The sequence below is a fragment of the Thamnophis elegans genome, chromosome 15, assembly GCF_009769535.1.
Source record: "Thamnophis elegans isolate rThaEle1 chromosome 15, rThaEle1.pri, whole genome shotgun sequence".
NCBI classification, from domain to species: domain Eukaryota; kingdom Metazoa; phylum Chordata; class Lepidosauria; order Squamata; family Colubridae; genus Thamnophis; species Thamnophis elegans.
In genome coordinates, this window is record NC_045555.1 from 8,438,118 (window position 1) to 8,463,133 (window position 25,016).

Consider the following 25,016-nt stretch of genomic DNA (forward strand, 5'->3'; position numbering starts at 1 on the left):
TTCTTTCATCTCTCTCTCTCACTCTTTTTCTTTCTTTTTTCTTTTTTCTTTATTTATTTCTTCCTTTCTCTCTCTCTCTCTCTCTCTCCCTCTCTCTCTCTCTCCCTCTGTCCATCCATCCGTCCGTCCCTCCCTCTCTCTCTCTCTCTCTTTCCTTCCTTTTGTCTCTCTGTCCCTTTTTTCTTTTTTCTTTCACCTCTCTCTCACTCTCTTTCTTTCTTTTTTCTTTTTTCTTTATTTATTTCTTCCTTTCTCTCTCTCTCTCTCTCTCTCCCTCTCTCTCTCTCTCCCTCCCTCCGTCCATCCGTCTGTCTGTCTGTCTCTCTCTCTCTCTCTCTCTCTCTCTCTGTCTCTCTCTCTCTGTGGCAGTGGTGGGTTTCAAAAAAATTTGGAACCTCTTCTGTAGGTGTGGCCTGCTTTCCGGGTCCATTGGTGGAACCTCTTCTAACCGGTTCGGTAGATTTGACGAACCGGTTCTACCGAATAGGTGCGAACTGGTAGGAACCCACCTCTGCTCTGGTCCCTCCTGAGGAGTACCTGTGTTGGCAGAATGGAAGTCTTGAGAAGGGTTGAACGTCAGATCTTGCGGAAGTTTTTAGGATGGGTGTGCTTGGAACGGCTCCCAGTTGGCCGGCAGCCGAAAGGGTGCTTGATAAAAACAATTAGCTTATGAAACAGCTGGGCTCGTCTTTCCTCGAGATGAGGTGGCGCTGTCAGCTGACCAGGAAACAAGATGGGGAAATGAGCCCCTGGCATGTTTGTATTGCTGACCCAGGGTGCTTCTCTAGAACGTGCCGGACTCTGGTGAAAAAAAAAAGCCTAGTGGTTGAAGCTCTTCCTTAAAGCTGTTTTCCATCGTGCAAAGGAGTGGCTGCCCGGGTGTGTTTTGAAATCGCCAAGAAGTGGCAAATAAGGCTAAGGTTGTGCAAATGCTCCCATGTACACATACCCCGTGCTTTGGAGCCAGGGAGCCAGAGATGACAAAGATCCCTGCAAGAAAGGGAGGGGATGATGGTTTGGGGAAAAGAGGGTGCCTGAACAACCCCGATGCCTTTGGCACCGTAAGGCCGAAGCTGGCTTGATAAAGGGGGGCTCGGAAGCAGCAGCCTGCCTCCAGACATCCCAGCCCAGCCTGCGCCCACAATTTCAATGCCACATCTGCTTCCCTCTGTCAGCTGCCTTGTAGTGAAGTGTGGCTTAGGTAAACCGGAATCCAGTTGGTTGGAAGGCACCAGGTGTTCTGACCGAGGCTTCCCAAGAGCATGAAGCAAACTCCTCGTCCCGACAAAAACCACTTTCATTAATTTGCTGTGAATTCCGCTCATCCAGATCCTTTGAGGGAGGATTCACAGTCACAGACCTTATCTGGCTTGGAGAGCTGCTAGGCCGATATCTGCAAAACTTGGCAAAGAGTCTCAGAGTCAGGAACCAATTAAGCAAACTGATTGCCTCCTGCAAACTCCACTCCCCTTTCGCTCCTCTTTTACGTCCTCTGGGAGGGGCCATTCATCATCCACCTGTGGCCTTACACCCGCATTGACCTCTGTTCTTTAGCTGTTCCCTTCGTCTGGCAGCTCTGTGCATGTGCACACTGGGAACAGGCTACAGCTGTTCTTCTGCCCCACTGATGTCTGACTCTGAAGGCAGCTGATGACTGGCAGACAGCTCTGGCCCCCTCTCTGCCTCCAACACAGAGCCCTCATCAGAGCCTTCCCCAGACTCCAGGACTGGCCCATGTTCCTCCCCAACCTCCTCGCTGGCCGAATCTGCTGCCAGATCCACTGGCGGGCTGCAACACTGGGTTGGTGAAGGAAGTCTGCAGAGCATTCAGACAGTGGAAGAGATTTGCCCAATCTGCGGGCAACCTTGGCTGTCCTTGGGAGTTTCCCCCAAGTCCAGAGTGCCCAACTTGGCACGGTTTCTCGTAAAGGCTCCTTTGGAAACCGAATCTAGAGTTGGTCCAGACACCGGAAGGAAGGATAGAAAAACTTGAACTTCCTTCAAAGGGGTGAGGATGGCATTGAACCTGGGAGTGGGAGGAGGTGGTGACGTGTGGAACGTGGCCTTTTCACCCATGCTCGGTGGCGTCTGAGCTGCGCAATGGATCCATCCTCAGTCAGGGGCAGAAGCCCCGGACAGGAAGGGCTGTGGTTCAACCCACAGCCTCATTGGGGAAGGTGGAGGGAATCCCTGCCCACAAAGGGAGGAGCAGGTGCTTCAGCACGCTCGTCTCATCCCTGCATGACTTCTCTTCTGCACCCAGCTTCCTGCCCTGCAGCTCTTTGTTCTCAGTCTGCTCCTGCGGTTAACCACCACCCGACTCTGAAATTAAGGGACCCAGCTTTGCAAGAGGAAACCAAGAGGTGTCAGGGAAAGGAGGATTGTGATTGCAGAAGCTTTAAAAATGGTTGCTGTGGCCCACCAGCGGAGCTGGCAGCAGATTCAGACAGTGAGGAGGTTGGGGAGGAACATGGGCCAGTCCTGGAGTCTGGGGAAGGCTCTGATGAGGGCTCTCTGTCGGAGGCAGAGAGGGGGCCAGAGCCGTATGCCAGTTATCAGCTGCCTTCAGAGTCAGACATCAGTAAGGCAGAAGGACAGCTGGAGCCTGTTCCCCGTGTGCGCATGCACAGAGTTGCCAGATGAAGGGAACAGCTAAAGAACAGGGGTCGACTTGGGAGTAAGGCCACAGGTGGATGATGAATGGCCTCTCCAAGAGGAAATAAAAGAGGAGCCCAAGGGGAGTGGAGTTTGCAAGAGACAATTAGTTCGCTTAATTGGTTCGTGACTCTTCGAGGGTCCTTGCCAAGTTCTGCAGCTAACAGCCTGGCAGCTCTCCAAGCCAGAGAAGGTCTTTGATTGTAAATCCTCCCTTGAAAGACTTTGCTGGATGTGAATGAGCAGAATTCACAGTCAATGAATAAAAGTTTCCCCCCCCCCCTCCGGACAAGGAGATTGCTTCATGCTCTCGGGGAGCCTGAGAACAATGGTGGGGAAGACTTTCAGGGCATCCCCTTTCTGGCTAGGTGAAACCCAGATTAGCAGCTGGATCGAAACCAAGAGTTGGAAAGGCCGTTGCTTAATAGCTTCCAGTAAAGGGTGGAAAGGAAGTAATTGGCTCAAGGGAAACAACCAAGGGTGAGAATGAGGGGCTGTCTAAACATTGAGACACCCGTGAAATCCACACGGGGGAATGGTATGATCCAGCTGAGCAGGATTCCTAGCCATGTTCGTGATAACAGGTATAAGTATAAACATGGACACGAACAAAGGAAATGGGCACGAATAAATGGGGACAATAGGACAGGGACGGAAGGCACGCTGGTGCGCTTATGCACGCCCTCTTACAGACCTCTTAGGAATGGGGTGAGGTCGACGGTAGACAGTTTAAGGTTGAAGTTATGGAGGTTTGAGGATGTAACAACAGAGTCGGGTAGAGCATTCCAGGCGTTGACCACTCTGTTGCTGAAGTCGTATTTTCTGCAATCGAGTTTGGAGCCTTTTATCTTGAGCTTGTATCTATTGTTTGCCCATGTATTATCGAGGTTGAAGCTGAAGTAGTCATCGACAGGTAGCACGTTGTACCAGACAATTTTGTGTACTACACTTAGGTCAGACCTTAATCGGCGTAGTTCCAGGTTGTCCAAGCCCAAAATTTCAAGCTTGGTGGCATAAGGGACTCTATTGGGAGCAGAGGAGTGGAGGACTCTTCTCGTGAAATACCCCTGGACTCGCCCGATTGTATTAATGTCCGATATACTGTGTGGATTCCAGGCAGACGAACTGTATTCGAGGATTGGTCTGGCAAAGGTTTTGTATGTCCTAGTTTGCAGTACAATGTTACCGGAGAAGAAGCTTCGGAAGATTAGGTTAACAACTCTTAATGCCTTTTTGGCAATGCTGTTACAGTGAGGTCTGGCACTTAGATAGTTTGAGATTTTCAGAGGAATTACTTCGCCTTGTTTCCCTTCTGGTATGCGCCGATACCTTGGAGTTGTTCGATAAAAATGAAATCGGGAAGGAGGCCTTTTTCCCAAAGAAGCGTTAAGATTTGCAGAAAATAGCTCATACGCCCCAGAGGAAGTTTAGCACCTCCGATCTTGGCATGAAAACAGCAAAGGCTTCGAAGCGTGCTGGCTGAATAAGGCACCCCTGGCTGAATTAATGCGCGGCATTAAGGGCACGACCACTGAGGTCTGTTAAACCATGGGGAGGGGGTGCACAACTAAGCCACAGACCCCCCAAACTGCCAAGAACGTGGCTTCCTGAACCAAGGAAATATTCCTCAAGGCTGCAAAACAAGGAAAGATCTCACTTTCTTTGCTGGTAAAGCACAGCTAGAAATATTTTGCTTGGTGTTCTTCTTCTTCTTCTTTTTTTAAAAAAAAACCCTTTGAAACAGGATTCTGTACACTCTGCACAGCCAAATTTCAGAAGCGAGATAAACATTAAATCTCTAGTTAAATGCCCGCAGGGACTTATTAACTAACTGGCATTCAAAGGTTACAGCTTCCCACTTCCCACCGCCCAGGTTGGGCACAGATGTCTTCTTCAGAGTTTCATTTAATGCAGACTCAAAAATAAGTAACCACAATAAATGTTGGGGTTTTTTTCCCCCCACCTCCCTCCATCTTCCACGGGGTGGGAAAGTGGAGGGGAGGCTAAGGAGACGACAGAGCCCCATTGTTCTTTCCATGGGTTGGAGTGTAGCAAGATAGATCACCAGCGGGGCAAAGTTTAGTTAAAGTATTTAAAAAAACACTTCATCCAACTTGATAAACTTTCCGAAAGGCCAAAGACCTTGCAGAGAAGGAGTTGATTTAGCCGAGCAGCCAAGAAAAGGGTTGGCACCGCACCCAGGATGCCATGCCTGGCATCCTCCCAAGGGGGACAGGGGGGGGGGCTCATTTGCGCTCAAGAGACCCAATACCCTTCGTGGTGGCAGGGATTGATTGCCTTTTCTTCCTCCGGCTGCAGGCAAATCTGTGGGCATTGTCACCACCACCCGCGTCAACCACGCCACGCCGAGCGCCGCTTACGCACACTCGGCCGACCGGGACTGGTATTCGGACAATGAGATGCCCCCGGAAGCACTTCAACAGGGGTGCAAGGACATTGCCCACCAGCTGTTCGAAAACATCCCAGACATTGAGGTGAGTCCAGAGGGAGATGCCAGCCAAGCCGATATAGGGGAGGGGGATGCAAGCGGGCAGCTATAGACTTTGGGTAGGTCCAGAGTGTCATTTCTCCTCCTTGGATGGCTCCCTGGATGAAGATCTTCCATGGGCACCCCCCCCCCCCCCAGGACTTACCCAGGTAAAAGCCAGCCGTGTGCAGCAGCTGCCAAAAAAGCCAACCCAGTTCTAGGCTGCATAAACAGAGGGATAGAATCAAGATCACGTGAAGTGTTAATATCACTTTATAAAGCCTTGGTGAGGCCACACTTGGAATACGGCATCCAGTTTTGGTTGCCACGATGTAGAAAAGATGTGGAGAATCTACAAAGAGTGCAGAGAAGAGCAACAAAGAGGATGAGGGGACTGGAGGCTAAAACATATGAAGAACGGTTGCAGGAACTGAGTATGTCTAGTTGAATGAAAAGAAGGACTAGGGGAGACACAATAGCAGTGCTCCAATATCTCAGGGGCTGCCCCAAAGAAGAAGCAGTCAAGCTAATCTCCAAAGCACCTAAAGGCAGGACAAGAAGCAATGGGTGGAAAGTCATCAAGGAGAGACGCAACTTAGAACTAAGGAGAAATTTCTTGACAGTGAGAACAATTAACCAGTGGAACAACTTGCCTCCAGAAGTTGTGAATGCCCCAACACTGGACGTTTTTAAGAAGAGGTTGGATAACCATTTCTCTGAAGCGGTGTAGGGTTTCCTGCCTAAGCAGGGGGTTGGACTAGAAGACCTCCAAGGTCCCTTCCAACTTGGTTATTCTATTCTAAATGGAGACAGGTGTTCCCATCCAGTTTGAGCAACAAGAAGTCCCCTCCTTCTCCACTTCGGGTCTCCGTGTGCAGCAAGGAGACTTTGGTGAGCAGACCAAGAAGCCCCTTCAGGATCTGGGCCTGGGTCTGCTTTGATGCATTTTGAACCCAAGAGCTGGGAATGGGATGGAGGCTTCTCTTACCTGTTTGATCTTCTGTCAAGCAAAACAACAACAACAACCCATTGAGTGAAATGCTGGATCTCAATTCACCCAATAACCTGTGATCTTCTATGCTAGATTTTCCTTCTCCTCTGCCTCTCTCATCTTGGGATGACCACCCTGTTGTGGCCTGCCAGTGACCAGCAGAGCTGGCCGCAGACTCAGACAGGGAGGAGGTTGGGGAGGAACATGGGCCAGTCCTGGAGTCTGGGGAAGGCTCTGACGAGGGCTCTGTGTCGGAGGCAGAGAGGGGGACAGAGCCATATGCCAGTTATCAGCTGCCTTCGGATTTGGACATCAGTGAGGCAGAAGAATAGTGGGAGCCTGTTCCCAGTGTGCGCATGGGCAGAGTTGCCAGACGAAGGGAACAGCTAAGGAGCAAGGGCCGACTTGGGAGTAAAGCCACAGGTGGACGGTGAATGGCCCCTCCCATAGGGGATAAAGAGGAGCGAAAGGGGAGGGGAGTTTGCAGGAGACAATGAGTTCCATTCATTCGGGTGAAGATCTGTTCCTGACTTCTTGCCAAGTAATTGCTGCTACAGCCTGGAGTTTGGAAGATATCGGCCTGGCAGCTCTCCCAGCCTGATCAAGGTCTGCAGTTGTGAAATTTCTTGAAGGACTGTTGTCTGGGACTTTGCTGGAGAGGAATTCCCTTTGACCTAAATAAAAGGGGTTTTATCAGGACGAGGAGTTGGCTTCGTGATCTTGGGATCATGATCTAGGTCATAACGCCCCTTCAGGATCCAGGCCTGGGTCTGCTTTGATGCATTTTGAACCCAGGAGCTGGGAATGGAATGGGGGCTTACCCTTACCTGTTTGATCTGTCAAGCAAAAACAACAACAACAATCCCATTGAGTGAAATGCTGGCCCTCAATTCGCCCAACGACCTCTCATCTTCTAAGCTGGATTTTCCTTCTTCTCTGCCTGTCTCACTGGGAGGACCACCCTTCCTTCTGAATCTTGGTCTTGAGTTGGCCTCCACCTGCCCACTTTCAACAGTCAAGCCGTCTCCCCAAAGAAGGTACCCATTGGTCTGTTTTTAAGGGCGGATGTGGATCCTTGTGTCTTGGATGAGGGCCAAGAGCTTCTCTCTGGGCCAGGGATTTCCTCAGAGCTCACTTCCTTCTGATCCGAGGGTGTCTCCAATGACGCTTGGAGATGGCTGTCAGTCATGTCGAGTTCCTCCACGAGGCGAAGTGGTGATGGACGAAAGCATGGGAAAGAGAGGAACAGAAGAGGCTTGCGGGGAGGGACACCTGCCTCTTGATGACCCATGAGGAGACTTCAGTTGAGTGAAGAACACGTCCAGTACAACAAGCTTGGCTTGATTTCTTGAGCCCAAGCCAACATGCCTTCAGAACTTCACCTGTTGGTTCAACCTGAAGTGCATGCAACGCCTTAAATTCCTTGGAAGTTAAAAAGTCTTCCCGTGGGCCAATGAAGGCTGGCTGCTGAGGAACTAAAAAGTACAAAGAAGGAGGCAGAAGGCTGCCCCACAGCCAAGGATGAAGGGGGCTGAGTCATCTTGGCAGCCACGGAGAGTTCCCATGGCCAGAAACCCCCCCTCCCCCCCATTGGGGGACAGCATAGTCCTCCTGTTGGTCTCTTCTCCTTTCTTTGCTCATCGTCCAGTCTGACTCTGGCTTTTTTCAACACCCCGACTCTATTATAACCACCAAGTTGATATACGACCATGAGGAAAAACCACCCACGTTCACAAAAGCTGGGCTTTTGTGGTTTTCTCTTTTTTTAAAAGGGAAGAACGCTTTCAATTACAGGTTGCAAAATTGCTTATTAATTGGCTGTTTTCTGGCAATGAAGTAAGAACACGGGTGTTCCTGGAAAAAAGTCCTTTCCAGGTTGACGACATTTTTGAATCTCGGCGTGAGTAATGCTTCGCCTTCAATTCGGCTGCTGGTTTAAATCATGGGGCTGGAGGACAGCTCGGGATTTTCTTCCTTTTTGATTCAAGCCCAGATCGTTTTAATTCAAATGCCCCTCCTGGCCCAGAGAAAAAGAGAAGAAGGAAGAGAGAGAAATCTTCCAACCGCCTTTGGCTATCCTTGAAGGGCAGCATCCCACGGCTCTGGAGCTGCATGTGGCTCTTTCATCCCTCTGCTGCGGCTCCCTATCACCGGTCGGCACCCCAATTTTGAGAGGAGCTTCCAGTTTGGGGGAGGGAAGCAGGGCGTACCAGGCAAGGGTTGGGTTTTCTGGTCAGCTCCGCAATTGATAAGGATTTCGGTTAGGACAGGTAGAGGAAAAAGGACGCTGCGCTAGGAGGAGACTCTATGGTGGGGAAACCGGACTTCCAGTTGGCTCCAGAATTGAACGGGGGGCTTCCGGTTAGGACTTTTGTGGCTCTTTGAGTGTTTAAGGTTGCCGAACCCTGGTCTAAACCATTGAACCCCGTATAAAACCGTTAAGGTCCGCCACCTTAATCCACAGCACAAATTAATTCCAGATCGCGATGGTCTCAGGACACGCCCTTTGGCACCTGAACAATGGCATTAAACTATTATTAAAATAAACTTTCGTGACTGGGCAAGCGTTGCGACTTTAATGAGTTTCGAATGTGCCTGAAATGAAATCTATTAGCTCAGCCAAAGTAGACAATTGGAACAATATATCCTTGTTTGAGTGCATTTGTGTGCTAATTCCACTCCGGAGGATCTCCTGCCCTCATCCTGAGGCTCAGAACAATTTTTTCCAGTTTTTTCCAGTTTCCTAGCTGGCAAGGGATTCTTTCTGTGATTCCTGATGATAATCTTTCAGAAGTGTTGCTCTTTGGAGTTGAGAACATTGCTAAGATGGTGGTTCTGGCCAGGCTTTCTCAGCAACACGAAGCCGAGTCCTCGTCCGGATAAATCCCTTTTATTTAATCAACAGTGAATTCCCCTCTGTGTCCCAGCCCACAGTCTTTCAAGATAGCTCACAATTACCTACTTTTATCAGGCTCGGAGAGTGGCCAGGCCGAGATCTTTCAGACACCGCAATACTTGGCAAGAATGCAGGAATGAACCAATTGTCTCCTGCAAACTCCACTCTCCTTTCACTCCTCTTTTATTTATCTCTGGGAGGGGCCATTCACCGTCCACCTGTGGCCTTACTCTCAAGTCAACCCTTGTTCCTTAGCTGTTTTCCTTTCGTCTGGCAACTCTGCGCATGCGCACACTGGGAACAGGCTCCAGCTGTTCTTCTGCTTCACTGATCTCCGACACAGAGCCCTCATCAGAGCCTTCCAAAGACTCCAGGACTGGCCCACGTTCCTCCCCAACCTCCTCACTGTCAGAATCTGCTGCCAGCTCCACTGGCGGGCCACAACGCCCAATTCCTGCAACCGTTCTTCCATTTGTTTTAGTCTCCAGACCTTTAGACATCTTAGTTGCTCTTCTCTGCACTTTTTCCAAACTGCAAAGACCCAGGAATTGGGGAGGAGGAGGAGGCTTAAGGGGAGAGCTGAGTCATGTTGGAAGGCCCTGGCCCCCTCTCTGCCTCTGACACAGAGCCCTCATCAGAGCCTTCCCCAGACTCCAGGAGTGGCCCATGTTCCTCCTCAACCTCCTCACTGTTTGCTGGCAGGCACCCATTTCCAAAGAAGTGCGGAGGGCTGGGTTCTGCAGAAACAGAAGCCTCTTTGCATCCAGTTTGAAATGCAGGCGGTGCCTGGGGGAGCTGTGCCAAGGTGTGCCCATGGGTTCTGAAGTGGGCTGCGGGGACAGAATGGCAGTGTGGCAGCAAGTCGACCTTTGATCCAGGCCATTAACGGTAGAACAAAACAGGGACATCTCAGCCCGAACCCAGCCAATCTGCTTTCCAAAGAGTGCCACCCGGCTCCGAGAGAGAGGGCACAGCACCCTCTGGTGACAACTCGTCTTCCGCACTTTACTGGATACAGGCGGCATGTTGAAAGAGGAGCTGAGCAGTGCTTCCTGGCATATGTGGGTCTCCGTAGGAGCTGTGCGTTCTTTCGTTTCCAAATGGCTTCTTCCCTCGTTTCAAGGAAGGTTGGTTTGGGTCCAGCCCTCCCCTCCTCCCAGGATTTGCTTGGCTGATCTCGGCAGCTGGCAGGCCCCAACCAGCATCTGGATTCCATGAAATGACCAACCTGTTCTGATTGAGGCTTCCCAAGAGCCTGAAGCAAACTCCTTGTCCCGACAAAACCGCCTTTTATAAATTGACTGTGAATTCTGCTCCTCCACATCCAGCAAAGTCACAGACCTTCTCTGGCTTGGAGAGCAGCCAGGCCGATATCTGCAAAACCTGTCAAGGAGTCTCGGAGAGTACAAACCAATTAAGCGAACTAATTGTCTCCTGCAAACACCACTCCCCTTTCGCTCCTCTTTTATTTCCTCTGGGAGGAGACATTCATCATCCACCTGTGGCCTTCCTCCCAAGTCGAACTTTTCATTGGCTGTTCCCTTCGTCTGGCAACTCCGCGCATGCACACACTGGAAACAAGCTCCAGCTGTTCATCTGCCTCACTGATGTCTGACTCTGAAGGCAGCTGATAACTGGCATACAGCTCTGGCCCTCTCTCTGCCTCTGATACAATTACCTACTTTAATCAGGCTTGAAGAGTGGCCAGGCCGAGATCTTTCAGACGCCGCAATACTTGGCAAGAATGCAGGAATGAACCAATTGTCTCCTGCAAACTCCACTCCCCTTTCACTCCTCTTTTATTTATCTCTGGGAGGGGCCATTCACCGTCCACCTGTGGCCTTTCTCCCAAGTCAACCCTTGTTCCTTAGCTGTTCCCTTCCTCTGGCAACTCTGTGCATGTACACACTGGGAACAGGCTCCAGCTGTTCTTCTGCCTCACTGATCTCTGACTACGAAGGCAGCAGGGCCCCCTCTCTGCCTCCGACACAGAGCCCTCATCAGAGCCTTCTCCAGACTCCAGGACTGGCCCAGGCCCCCAACCTCCTCACTGTCCGAATCTGCTGCCAGCTCTGTTGGTGGACCACAGCACAACCATCAGTAGAAAGCAGGTTGAGGGCTGATCTGTGTGTCAATCCGCATAAGGAGCGGCACACGCTGATCCACCAAGGCTGCCAGACATCTGAGGACAGAAGAACAACCAGAGCACAAGAGAAGCGAGCACTCTGCAAAGCCAGAGCTGCAAATGCTGCAACAATGATGCCCACACATCTCTGCCTGATATGGGGCAGAACATTTTGTGCCCGTATACGACTTACCAGCCATCTGCGGATACATCGTGGACAGCCCACAAGCTGTTAGATGCCAAGGTCCTCTTCGAACATGATGGACGACCATCATCTATCCGCATAAGGAGGACAGGGAAGGAGATGGGGTGAAAGGCACCCTGGTTACAGAGGCTCATTGGACACGAAGCAGGAATTCTCAGAAGGAATTATCCTGGATTATCCCAGAGGCCGGTTCCTGGTTGGGGGCCGTTCCCAGAATCTGTGGCCTTGCTGGCAACTTGGTTTCCCATAAGCAGAAATCTCACCCCTTGCACTGGTTAATCTGCTGGCAGCAGATTCGGACAGTGCAGAGATTGGGGAGGAAGATGGGCCAGTCCTGGAGTCTGGGGAAGGCTCTGATGAGGGCTCTGTGTCGGAGGCAGAGTGGGGGCCAGAGCCGTATGCCAGTTATCAGCTGCCTTTGGAGTCAGAGATCAGTGAGGCAGAAGAACAGCTGGAGCCTGTTCCCAGTGTGCACATGCACAGAGTTGCCAGATAAAGGAAACAGCTAAAGAAAAGGGATCGGCTTGGGAGGAATGCCACATGTGGACGATGAATGGCCCCTCCCAGAGGAAATAAAAGAGGAGCGAAAGGAGAGGGGAGTTTGCAGGAGACCATTAGTTCGCTTCATTGGTTCGTGACTCTCCGAGGCTCCTGGCCAAGTTCTGCAGATATCGGCCTGGCAGCTCTCCAAGCCAGATAAGGTCTGTGACTGTAAATCCTCCCTAGAAAGACTTTGCTGGACGTGAGTGAGCAGAATTCCCAGTCAATTAAGCGAAAGGGGAGTGGAGTTTGTAGGAGACAATTAGTTCATTCCTGCATTCTTGCCAAGTATTGCGGCGTTTGAAAGATATCGGCCTGGCCACTCTCCAAGCCTGACAAAGGTCGGTAATTGTGAACTATCTTTAAAGATTGTGGGAGAGGAAAGACTTTGCTGGAGAGGAATTCACTGTCAATTAAATAAAAGGGGTTTATCGGGATGAGGACCCGGCTTAGTTCTGCTGGGGAAGCCTAGGTCAGAACATTATGAAACCCTTGGCTGGGATAGGAAGGTGGCCTTGGCAGGGGCGATGCCAGGAGGCCCTGAAACTGCTACCTCCCCTTCCCAAGGCCTGGCTCAACCATGGTGCACATCTGGGCATCCCAGCTGCTTCCGTGTGCCGGGAGCTGTGACTGTCCTCCACAGAGCCCTTGGCACCAGGTGCCCCTCGAGTCCACAGTGCAGCTGTCCCTGTGGGTTGAGGCCAGCCGGCCAATGGCTATGCCTGCTTCAGTGCCAACGTCAGCCCGTGGCATCGGGCACCGCATTTTTCTGGGGTAAATAAATAGGTGCGTCTTTCCGTTTGAAAACAAATCCTCCGGAGAAAAGGAGAGCTAAATCTGTCATTTAAGTAGCTTAATAGGGACATATATTTTTTTTAATATATAATTTTAACTTTGTTCCTAGGCTGGAAATAATTATACCTTCGGCAGCCAATTCTATTTAATATAGATCTCTCGGTGTGTAATTATTATGATTACTTCGCTGCTGCTGCTGCAGTTTCGTGATTCACCTCCTAAGACTCTAAATCCAAAGCGGAGGCTGGAACGGCAAAGCAGAAAGGGACTGTGGTCAAATAAATATGTTTTCCATCAAGACCGCCTCAGATGCTCGCCCAGCTGAATTAAAATCCTCTTCATTTGGGGAAGGAGCCTGAAGGCGCCAACCCAGCCCTCGGGCAGCGTTCAGGTTGCCTCAAATTGCTCTTGGCCTCTTTTCCGCAGCTTCTGCCAAATCCCTGGCTCGGTAAGAGAGCTGGCCACGGGGATGGAGGCCTCCCTGTGCCGTCATGGGGAAGCCTTTGCCTCTCGGAGCCCTGTGTTTCTCGGCGCCATGCTCTGCTTTCCCAGGGTGTCTCTGGCTGTTCGGACCCAGCTTATCCAAAAGCAGGAAGCTGACTCCTCGTCTCGATAAAACCCCTTTTATTTAGTTCAAAGGGAATTCCACTCCAGCAAAGTCCCGGCCAACAGTCTTTCATGAGATTTCACAACTGCAGACCTTGATCAGGCTTGGAGAGCTGCCAGGCCGATATCTTCCAAACTCCATGCTGTAGCAGCAATTACTTGGCAAGAAATCAGGAACAGATCTTCCCCCGAATGAATTGAACTCATTGTCTCCTGCAAACTCCACTCCCCTTTCGCTCCTTTTTTTATTCCCTATGGGAGGGGCCATTCACGGTCCACCTGTGGCCTTACTCCCAAGTCGACCCCTGTTCTTTAGCTGTTCCCTTTGTCTGGGAACTCTGCGCATGCGCACACTGAAAACAGGCTCTAGCTGTTTGCCTGCCTTACTGATGTCTGACTCTGAAGGCAGCTGATAACTGTCAGATAGCTCTGGCCGCCTCTCTGCCTCTGACACAGAGCCCTCATCAGAGCCTTCCCCAGACTCCAGGACTGGCCCATTTTCCTCCCCAACCCTCCTCACTGTCTGGATCTGCTGCCAGCTCTGCTGGCTCCTGGCGGGCCACAACACATAACCAGTGCAAAGAGTGAGATTTCTGCTTATGGGAAACCAAGTTACCAGCAAGGCCACAGATTTTGGGAATGGCCCCCCGACCAGGAACCCTGGTCCCCTCTCTGCCTCCGACACAGAGCCCTCATCAGAGCCTTTCCCAGATTCCAGGACTGGCCCATGTTCTTCCCCAACCTCCTCACTGTCCGAATCTGATGCCAGATCTTTTGGCGGGCCACAACATTGACATGCAGGATTGACGTGGGGAGGTGGCTGCCTTAACTGGCCTGGGCACTTCAGCAGCAGTTACGCTCTTGTCTCTCACTCAGGTCATCATGGGAGGAGGCCGGAAGTACATGTTCCCCAAGAACACGAGCGATGTGGAGTACCCGGATGAGGAGAAATACAAAGGGACCCGGCTGGACAATAGGAATCTGGTCCAGGAGTGGAAGGACGCCAAGCCCAAAGACAAGGTGAGGATGCAGTTGGCCAGCTCAGCAAAACGGTTTCTGATCATGATGGGATGTAGCGTTAATGTTACCTTGTTTAGATAATGAAACGCCTGTGAGAAAACCACCAAGGTCAGAGAGCACCAAGGACCCCACAGTCCTTCTCCTCCTTCTCCTGCTCCTCCTCCTCCACCCCACTCCTCCTCCACCCCATTCCCTTCTAGCACTGATAGCGTTTCCTAGTTTGGGTGATGATTTTGATTTTGATTTTTGATTTTAGCTTTATTTGTATGCCGCCCTTTTCCCTGAGGGGACTCAGGGCGGCTCACAATTCAGGGGGAGGGAAGTACAAAACAAGTTATACACATAAAGACAATACATCGTTAAAAAGCACAACAGTCATACTATTCGGGTGGGGTTGAAGTCTTTAGCCCCAGGCCTGTCGGGACAGCCAGGTTTTAAGGGCTACGCGGAAGGTCTGGAGGGTGGTGAGGGTACGAATCTCCACGGGGAGTTCGTTCCATAGGGTCGGAGCAGCCACCGAGAAGGCTCTCCGCCGGGTAGTTGCCAGTCGACATTGACCGGCTGATGGAATTCGGAGGAGGCCTAGTCTATGGGATCTTATTGGCCTAGTGGAAGTAATGATGAAACATTTGCAAGAACACAACCCAACTCAGACAGCACCAAGGACCCCACAGTCCTTCTCCTCCACCTCCCCCCACTGATGATGTTACCAGACCTGGTTACTTGAGAGACCGCCTCCTGCCAGTTACCTCCCAAAGACCTATTAGATCCCACAGACTAGGCCTCCTCCGAATTCCATCTGCCGGCCAATGTCGGCTGGCAACTCCCCGGGGGAGGGCCTTCTCTGTGGCTGCTCCGGCCTTATGGAACGATCTCCCCGCTGAGATCTGGACCCTTACTACCCTTCCGGCCTTCCGCAAAGCAACTAAGACCTGGCTGTTCCGGCAGGCCTGGGGCTGTTGAATTATCCAGCCCCATCAGATGTTACGACTGTTGTTGAATTTTAAATTGTTGTTTTTTATTTTTGTACCCCCCTTCCCTTCTTATTGTTAGCCGCCCTGAGTCTTCCGGGAATAGGGCGGCATACAAGCCAAATAAATCTAATCTAATCTAATCTAATCTAATCTAATCTAGTTTGGTTAATGAAATGCCTGCGAGACCCCCAAGGACCCCACACTCATCCTCCTCCTTCTCCTGGGCTCTCTCAGCCAGAGATTCCCGGAGGATCACCCGAATAATCTCAGGGTAGTATCCCTTCAGCCTGGCGCTCCTGAGCCACAATCCCCTTTCTGAGCTGCCCTGGCTGTCCTCGGAAAGGAAGGGGACAAGGATCCGGTTGTCAAAATCCTTGGCTGAACCCCCCCTCCCTTTCTCTCTTCTCCCAGAATGCCCTTTATCTATGGAACCGGGCGGAGCTAATGAAGCTGGACCCAGCGAAAGTCGACTATGTTTTGGGTGAGTTTGGCAGATGGGTGGGAGCTCAGGTGGGCTCTCAGGGATCTGGTCCCCTTTAGCAGAGGCTGCCCTGGAGATCCCCTAAGGCCTCTGGAGTGACTGCTCTTGCCACGACTCGCTTGGCTGGTCCCGCCACTGAATTTGTTCCACTGCCGAATGTCCCTCTCGCGAACAAAGGACCATGCTTGCTTTCCAAGCACAAATGGATAAAATTAGGGAAGGGATCACCTAAGACAGTGATGGCAAGCCTTTTTCTGCTGGCATGCCAAAATTGTTTGTGTGCGTGCCCACACCAATTCAATCCACCCTGCCCACCTGCGCAAGCCCTTGTGACTCCCCCACCCCCCAGGCTCTGGAGGCTTTCCTGAAGCCTGGGGGCAGCGAAAACGGCCTTCCCCAGCCCTCTGGAAAGCCGAAAATCAGCTGGCTCGTGCCCACATGTATGCCAGACCTGACAACTGGCATGCCAGCAAATATGACTCCCTGTGACACATGTGTCATAGGCTCGCCATCACAGACCTAAGAATTCGGGCATGTCGTTTGCCCTCCAGTGTGGGATGAATTTTCAGGCAATTCAAAGCCCCTTAGCTTGCTGCCCCAGTTTCGTTTAATGGGTGAGGTGGGGAGACCGATCTCTTCTGAGTATGCTGCCAGTCCGTTTTTTTTGCCTTTGGGATACTGTATTTTTTGGACTATAAGACACACCGGAGTATAAGCCACCCCAAGATTTCGAAGAGGAAAATAAGGAAAAAAATTGTTTATGGCCTCCGCATGTCCAGTTTTTGCTCTCCCCAACCCCAGGAGCACTCTGCAGGCCTCCCAAACCTTCTGTGCATCCCATTTTTGCGAATAACAGGCCTGTTTTTGGCCTCCCAAACCTCCCACATATCCTGTTTTTGCCCTCCCCAGCCCCCAGGAGCACTCTGCAAGCCTCCCAAACCCTCTCCGCCAGAGGTCGTATTCGACAGGTTCTGACCAGTTCTGGAGAACCGGTAGCGGAAATTTTGACTAGTTTGGAAAACCAGTAAATACCACCTGTGGCTGGCCCCACCCCCATCTATTCTCTGCCTCCCGAGTCCCAGCTGATTGGGAGAGAATGGGGATTTTGCAGTATCCTTCTCCTGGAGTGGGGAGGGAATGGAGATTTTGCAGTATCCTTCCCCTGGAGTGGGGAGGGAATGGGGATTTTGCAGTATCCTTCCCCTTTCATGCCCACCAAGCCACACCATGCCCACCAAGCCACACCCACACAACCGGCAGTAAACATTTTTGAATCCCACCACTGCTCTTTGCGCCCCATTTTTGGTGAAAACAAGACCCACGGGGTAGGGTTTCGGGAGGCCAAAAATGGCCATATTTGGTGTATAAGACGCACCAACATTGCCACCCCCTTTGAGAGGGGGAAAAGTGTGTGTTATACTCCGAAAAGTACGGTAATTAATTACTACGAGGTTATACTCTCCGTGTGAAAGTTTCCTTTTGTAAGAAGGGGAGTTCCGGACAGCTCCAGAGAGGAGAGGACGGGCAGTTGAAGGTTGGCACCCATGCAAGAAGGAGCAAGGTTGGAGAGCCTCACAGGAGCAGCCAGAACGTGTCTTGACATGCAGCTGTGCACACCACAGCTCATCCCCAGGACAGGAAGACGCTGAAGGGCAGAAGCTGAAGGGTGGAGGTCCTGGTGGAGTCCCCCTCCTCAGCTGCCTGGGTGACATCTTCTGGGCATCTCTTGCCAAGTCCTCTCCTTCTTCTCCGTAGGTCTCTTCGAGCCCATCGACATGATGTACGAACTCAACAGGAACAACCAAACGGATCCTTCCTTGACCGAAATGGTGACCGTGGCCATCCGAATCCTCCAGAAGAACCCCCGCGGATTCTTCCTCCTGGTCGAGGGTGAGCCACAGGAAGCGGGGACACCATAGCCGCTGGATTGGTGGGGAGACCAAAGAGGGCTGGCGGGAGGGAACCAAACTGGGAATTCACTCTCCCTGTTCTCTGAAGGTGGCAGGATTGACCATGGGCACCATGAAGGAAAGGCCAAGCATGCCCTGCACGAGGCGGTAGAGATGGACCGGGCTATCGGCGAGGCTGGCATCCTGACCTCTTTGGATGACACCCTGACAGTGGTGACCGCAGACCACTCCCACGTGTTCACATTTGGGGGCTACACAACCCGCGGCAACTCCATTTTCGGTAGGCGACGTCTCCGTCCACTGGCGCCCGTAATACTGTGTGAATGCTTGAAATCTTGGGTCAGCGAGAAATGCCCCTTGGACAGCCGAACGCATGGTTCCCTATGGGGACAGCCCAACTTGTGGGTCACGTCCACTTGGTCCCATAACATCAGGTCTCCCTCGCCCTGGGCGAAAGGGGGCTGGGAAATACCGTATTTTTCAGAGTATAAGACACTCTGAAGTATAAGACGCACCTAGATTTTGGGGAGGAAAACAAGAGAAAAAAAATCTGCCTCTGCTTCCCAGCAATATGCCTCCTTGCAGCAAACAGCAAACAGACGATGTACACTGTTTGTGGTGTTACATTTCAGACTATACCTGTACAGATGCTGTTAAAATTGATGTGGCTTTATGGAAGTATATGTTATTCTCTGCTATTTAAAAGAAGATACAATAGCACTGAGCCTCTTCAGATGAAGCATTTATTTTAAAAAGCTTCTTCATTTTGTTAAGCTGTCTAGAACAATAATAAAGCAGTCTTTGAAAAAAAATAAGTCTAATAATTTGAACATTCTATAGGCATTTATAGCTTTTGACTTACCTCCTTGCAGTAAACAGCCTGTTTCAGTTTAGCCTGATTAGCACAAGAAAAAAAAATCTGCCTCTGCCTCCCAGCAATTTGCTTCCTTGCAGCAAACAGCAAACAGACGGGTTCACTTTCAATTTCAGTTTCAGCACAGCCTTCCTATGACCAGCAGTTTCAGGCTGCAGGGATTGCTATAGCCTATTGCCACCTCCGCAAGCCCCATTTTCCCTGTTTGCTGCAAGGAGGTAAATTCCTGGGAGGCAGAGGCCAAAGGGTGGGGGCTGGTGGGTGGGTGGGGATACATTTGGTGTATAAGATGCACCCAAATTTTTACCCTCTTTTTAGGGGGGAAAGGTGCGTCTTATACTCTGAAAAATACGGTAAAATCTGGGTCCATATAATGCCGGAATTGATCCTTTCATCTCCATGTAGAGGCAGGTCCCCAAAGAGGTAATGGGAGAAGTCTTGGTAAAGATGTCATCTTCTTTCTCTAGGGCTGGCCCCGATGCAGAGTGACATGGACAAGAAGCCGTTCACTTCCATCCTGTATGGAAACGGACCCGGGTACAAAATAATAGCTGGAGAGAGAGAGAATATCTCAGCGGTCAATTTCAGTAAGTACCAAGCAATGGTTCCCCATCTTCCTCCCAGCAAATGGGGTTCAGCGAGACCCCCTTCATTTTCAAAGGGTCGTCTAGAAAGGCTCTTTGGCCAGTTCGGGCTGGATTTCTCCCTGTTTTAGGACCCCCCGGATCAGCTATGGTACCCTCCTGTTCTGACCCAGGCTTCCTTAAAACGCAAGAAACAGAGTCTTGGTCCCGGCAAAACCCCTTTTATTGACACGACTGTGAATTCCTTTCATTCGCAGCCAGCAAGGCTTAGCAAACAGTCTTTCTGAGGAATGTTTATCAACACGAACCTTATCTCGCTTGGTGAGCTGCCAAATAACTAGTTTCCAAATGCAGGGCAAGGTAAAACTTGGCACAGAGTCTCTTAAAGTCACAAATAGAACTTTCCACTCTTGAACCGACCAAAGGAACAAATTGTTTCCTGCAAAAGCCCCCTCCCTGTTCGCTCCTCTTTTATTTCCTATGGGAGGGGTCAATCACCTCCAAGGTGTGGCTTTACTCCCAAGTCGACCCTGCTTTCTGAGTTGTTCTTGTCTTCCGGCAGCTCTGCGCATGTGCACACTGGGAACAGGCTCCAGCTGTTCCTCTGCTTCACTGCTGTTTAGCTCCTTCTCTGCCTCTGATGCAGAGCCCTCTTCTGAGCTTTCCTCAGCCCCCAGGACTGGCCCATGTTCCTCCCCAACCTCACTGTCCAATTCTGTTGCCAGCTCTGCTGATTGCCGGCGGGCCACAACACCTTCAAAGATTTGCCAAAGCATCTCTTCTCCCTTGACTGATCTCCCAATGCAGTGGTGGGTTTCAAAAATTGTTCAAACCTACTCTGTGGGTGTGGCCTCCTTTGTGGGAGTGGCTTACCGCCCATGTGACCGGATGGGAGTGGCTTGCCACCCATGTGACCAGATATGAAGATGCCGACGACACTTGTCAGAACCACCTGAAATTACCTCACACACAGCACTGGCTTGCATAAGAATAGGATGTAAACTTGTTTTTTAAAAGGCATCTTTGGTTTGCGTTAAAACAACTTCAACACACGCAATGTTCTGATTGCACCACAAACGCAGCAGTCATCCTTACCTTTCACAGAGGCACTGAGTTTTATAAATAGGAGCATGATAGTGTAGAATAATCATATCCAAGGACCAGTAGTGGGTTTCAAAAATTTTTGGAACCTCTTCTGTAGGTGTGGCCTGCTTTCCGGGTCCACTGGTGGAATCTCTTCTAACCGGTTAGGTAGATTTGACGAACTGGTTTTACCGAATAGGTGCGAACTGGTAGGAACCCACCTCTGTCCCAATGCCAATGGACACTGGCTCTGTATCCTGCCTTCCTTCATCTTCCTCCCCTTCCCTCTGGGGAATCACCCACCTTCTCTCTCTCCCTCCACAGCCGATGCCAACTACCAGGCACAGTCAGCCGTCCCGCTGCGCATGGAAACGCACGGAGGGGAGGACGTGGCCGTCTTCGCCAAGGGCCCCATGGCTCACCTCCTCCACGGGGTCCACGAGCAAAACTACATCCCCCACGTGATGGCCTATGCAGCTTGCATTGGCGAGAACCAGGCACACTGCCAGTCGGGCACGCCAGGCAGCCACTCCGGATCCGTCCCTCTCATTTCAGCAGTCTTCTCCATCCTCCTGCTCCGAGTTTTGTTCTAAAGCCTCCAGCTCCTCGGATTCTCCGGATCGAGACTTTTTGGGGGCTGTTTTGAGATTTCCAGCCTCAAACTACCCTCAAGGGGTTTCTGGCTTCAAGGAGGGGAAACCACATTGGACGACTCGGCTTATTCCCCAAGGAACTGCTCTGCTTTGCCCTGGGACAGAACGATCCGTGGCGTCAGGATCGGTGCCAATCGAAGCAGCTGGAAAAGCCGGGATATTTCCCCCCCTCCTGAACCCCTCTTAAAGGAAGAGAAGGGCTTGTCCCATTGGACCAGGAAGGAGCATGTATGTCTAGCTCGCCTCAACAGTCATTTCCGGGCCTTGAAAGGTTCCACCTGGGCCTCAAACTCTTCCAAAGCCAATTCAGAACAGAAATATAATAAGGGTGTCCCATTTCCCTGCCATCCTGTTTGCCTGCTTTGACCCACTTTCGCTGTAAGTGAGCCGTGGTGGTGCAGAGTGCAGTATTTGCAGGCGCCTTCTGCTGACTGCCGGCTGCCTGCAAATTTGGCAATTCGATTTTCACCAGGCTTAAGGTGGACTCAATCTTCCGTCCTTCCGAGGTGGGTCAAATGAAGACCCAGATTGTTGGGAGGGGGGGCAAGAGGCTGACTGTCAACTGCTTAGAGAGGGCTATAAAGCACTGTAAAGCGGTATAGCGGCTAAGTGGTGGAACTCAAGAGACAATCACATCCACATCAGCCGCGTCTTAATTTGAGCCCCAAAGAATTTTCCTAGCAGCTTCCAAGTGTTCCCTCCACCCCCACCCGAAGGGAGGGATTCACAGGAAATCCTAGGCAGGGGTGATCCAGGATACAAAGCCCATAAATTACCAAAACCCATAAAAAGATGATCTGTGCCTCACCCCAGCTTCTGGAACAGAACAGTCCTACATAGCAATTCTGCAGGCTTTAAAACATCTCGCCCTTTTCATCCCCCCACCCTCACTAGGAACCGTGACTTAAGCACACAATCTGAAAAACAGAAAAACTTATTGCTGCCGGGGAAGGAATCAAATGAAGCGAGGAGGGGGCAGTAGGTACCATCCTAATAAGCCAGGGGTGGGTAGTCCCTGGCGTGAACTCTGGCTCTCGTTACGCAGCACGGTTTGTAAACGCCTCGGCTTGCCGATTAGCACAATGCACAAACCCGGTTAACTGTGTGCAGCTTATTCAGCAAACCGTGGTTAAAGGAGGCAAATATTTGGCTTCGTTTGAGAGGTGGACAGAAACGACTGCAGACTCCACCCTGGGGTATGTGAGTGGGTGGGAGACTGCTTACAAGGGCTGCGGTGTAAATATTTATCGGGGTGGAGAGCCTATTACAAACCGTGTCCCTCCTGGTGCAGAAGGCTGAGTAGAGTTGGCAAATGTGAGTCCGCGTGTCCCAGTGGTGGGTTACGACCGCTACACCCTGGTATGGGCCTACCAGTGACTGCCGGGTACTGTTCCGGTAGGATGCTCTGGAGGGCCACCCACCTGTCCGGCATCCTTACCTGTATTTGAGCTCTTCGGGGCTTCCACGCATGCGTAAGGCGCCTGCGTGATGCTCCGCTGAGAAGATGGAGCATCGCGGAGCGTTGCAGACGTTAAGTATGCATGCATGCAGGCGTTCATGCTGCGCGCATTCATGTGGTTGACGCCGGCCCCCGTTGCACCATACTGGTTGCAATGGGATCCGGAACCTACCACTGGCGTGTCCACGCATACTAAAAGAAAGTGCCTAAGTGGGATGCCATAGAGCTGGGGCTGGTGGGAGGGGCGAACGCGTCCTAACTGGCCGAATGGCACCTCTAACTGGAGGAGGCCGCTGCCCTCCACAAAACAGGTGGGCTAGATTGAAGTCAGACAGGTCTTAGCAATGAATGTCTACCTGGAGGTCAAACTCACTCTGGCTCTTCACGCCTTGAGCATCTCCTTGTCTTTTACTTTTGCTTTTCATGGGCTATAGGTTCGGGGCAACCAAAGGGCATCCATTGTCCCTCAACTGGTCTTTTAACACCATGGAAGTCATTCCCGCAAGCCATGAGGGATGGGCAAGGATTCGCCTTGAGAGGCCATGCGTGGAAGGGGAAGAAGTGGGAAGGCCGGTCCTCTGTGACCATCTCTGAACTTCTCTGTAGGCTTCTGGTGGCCGCAGAGCAGAGGTGAAATGCTACCGGTTCGGCAGAGCTGGTAGTAAAAAATGCTAACGGTTCGGGCGAATCGGTAGCTCCGACGATCAGCTGTGTGACAATCAGCTGTAAAATCACGCGGCATAGCTTAGTGACACACAGTTGAAGCTACCGGTTCGCTCAAACCCTTAGCATTTTTTACTACAACTTCAGGTGAACCGGTAGCATGTGCGCGCGAAGCGAACTAGTAGCGAAGTGAACCGGTAGCGAAGCGAACCGGTAGCGAAGCGAACTGGTAGCAGACTTCAGAGCATTTCACCCCTGCCGCAGAGCATCAGGCTAGGCTCCCAGTTATCGTTGTTTGGGTGCAGCTTGACTTCTCACAGCCCTTCCGGTCTTCCTCTTCAGCTTCCTGACTGTTGGGCAGGGAAGGAGTGTAGGGAGCAGAGGTGGGGGCAGCCTCTTTTCCCTCTGCAAGGACAGGACTGTCGCCTCCGCCTGCTACCTTGGCAGGGCTGAGTCTTAAGAGCACAGGGAGATATTTTCGCTTCCAGACAGAGAAAGCGCCAGACAAGCAGCTTCTTCATCTTTGAGGAATGGAAGGCTTCTCTGCCAAAGGTGCCCAGACCGACTGGCAGGAAGACGGGCACCGTCCACCTTGGGAGAGAGATCTGTGGCAGTTGCTCTCACTTAAAAAAATACAACAACTCTAAATTGATTTTTTTTCTCCTTTGCTTGCATAACTTTGTTTTTTTAAAAAAATTGAAATTCAGGGGAAGGAGAACTCTGAAATAAAATTATGTTGGACCAGCTGAAGAACTGGCTGTTTTGAAGGAAATGGGCGCTTCCAGGGGCACAAGTGGGTATCCAGAACTAAAGATGTGATTTGGGAAACAGCTGGGGAAAAAAGCGATGGGAAAGCCATCTGCTGAAGACATTTCACAAAGGAGGATTCTTCCGAAGTTTGGGAATGAGCTCCTCTCTCTGCTCGCTTGGGCCATCCAGTTCTGGGTGTTGAATCGGGGGCCCTCCTTCCCGTCCCATTCACATGTTGTAAAAGGAGGAGCAGGGAAAGAATTACCCCAAACCCATCCAACGAGAAACAGAGGAAAGGAATAGAAAAACAGAGTTGGAAGGGACCTTGGAGGTCTTCTAGTCCAACCCCTTGCTTAGGCAGGAAATCCTGTACCACTTCAGACAAATGGTTATCCAACATCTTCTTAAAAACGTCACGTGTTGGAGCACCCACAATTTCTGGAGGCAAGTTGTTCCACTGATTAATTTCTAACTGTCAGGAAATTTCTCCTTAGTTCTAAGTTGCTTCTCTCCTGGATTAGTTTCCACCCATTGCTTCTTGTCCTACCCTCAGGTGCTTTGGAGAATAGTTTGACTCCCTCTTCTTTGTGGCAGCCCCTGAGATATTGGGAACCTGCTATCATGTCTCCCCTATAGTCCATCTTTTCATTCAACTAGACATACCCAGTTCCTGCAACCGTTTTTTATATGTTTCAGCCTCCAGGTCCCCTAATCATCTTTGTTGCTCTTCTCTGCACTCTTTCTAGAGTCTCCACATCTTTTCTACATCATGGTAACTAAAACTGAATGCAGTATTCCAAGTGTGGCCTTACCAAGGCCTTATAAAGTGGTCTTAACACTTCATGGGATCTTGATTCTATCCCTCTGTTGATGCAGCCTAGAACTGGGTTGGCTTTTTTGGCAGCTGCTGGCTCCTATTTAAACGGTTGTCCACTAGGACTTCAAGATCCCTCTCCAAGTTACTACTATTGAGCCAGGTACCACCTATACTGTCCCTGTACACTTTGGTTTTCTTGCCTAAATGTAGAACCTTATTTTTTTCACCATTGAATTTCATTTTGTTAGATAGTGCCCAATGTTCCAGTTTTGTCAAGATCCTTCTGTATCTTAAGCCTGTCTTCTGGAGTGTTGGCTATTCCTACCAGCTTGATCTCATCTGCAAATGTGATGAGTTCCCCGTTTATCCCCTCGTCCAAATCAATGATGAAGATGTTGAAGAGTACTGGGCCTAAAACAGAGCCTTGGGGTACTCCACTGCATACGT

General features: G+C 50.9%; 1 protein-coding gene across 1 annotated transcript in view; it reads left to right on the forward strand.

Annotated features, from left to right (window-relative positions):
- The window catches only part of ALPL (alkaline phosphatase, biomineralization associated), a 39,185-nt gene extending 15,433 nt beyond the window's left edge, over nucleotides 1–23,752 (forward strand). Inside the window, exons 6-12 of the mRNA XM_032231737.1 lie at nucleotides 4,975–5,150; nucleotides 14,178–14,321; nucleotides 15,707–15,776; nucleotides 17,532–17,666; nucleotides 17,775–17,966; nucleotides 19,028–19,147; nucleotides 20,552–23,752. Of these exons, the coding sequence (XP_032087628.1) occupies nucleotides 4,975–5,150; nucleotides 14,178–14,321; nucleotides 15,707–15,776; nucleotides 17,532–17,666; nucleotides 17,775–17,966; nucleotides 19,028–19,147; nucleotides 20,552–20,820 (1,106 nt within the window). The 3' untranslated portion in view covers nucleotides 20,821–23,752. The remainder of the gene's footprint in view (nucleotides 1–4,974; nucleotides 5,151–14,177; nucleotides 14,322–15,706; nucleotides 15,777–17,531; nucleotides 17,667–17,774; nucleotides 17,967–19,027; nucleotides 19,148–20,551) is intronic.
- Nucleotides 23,753–25,016: the final 1,264 nt, after the last annotated feature.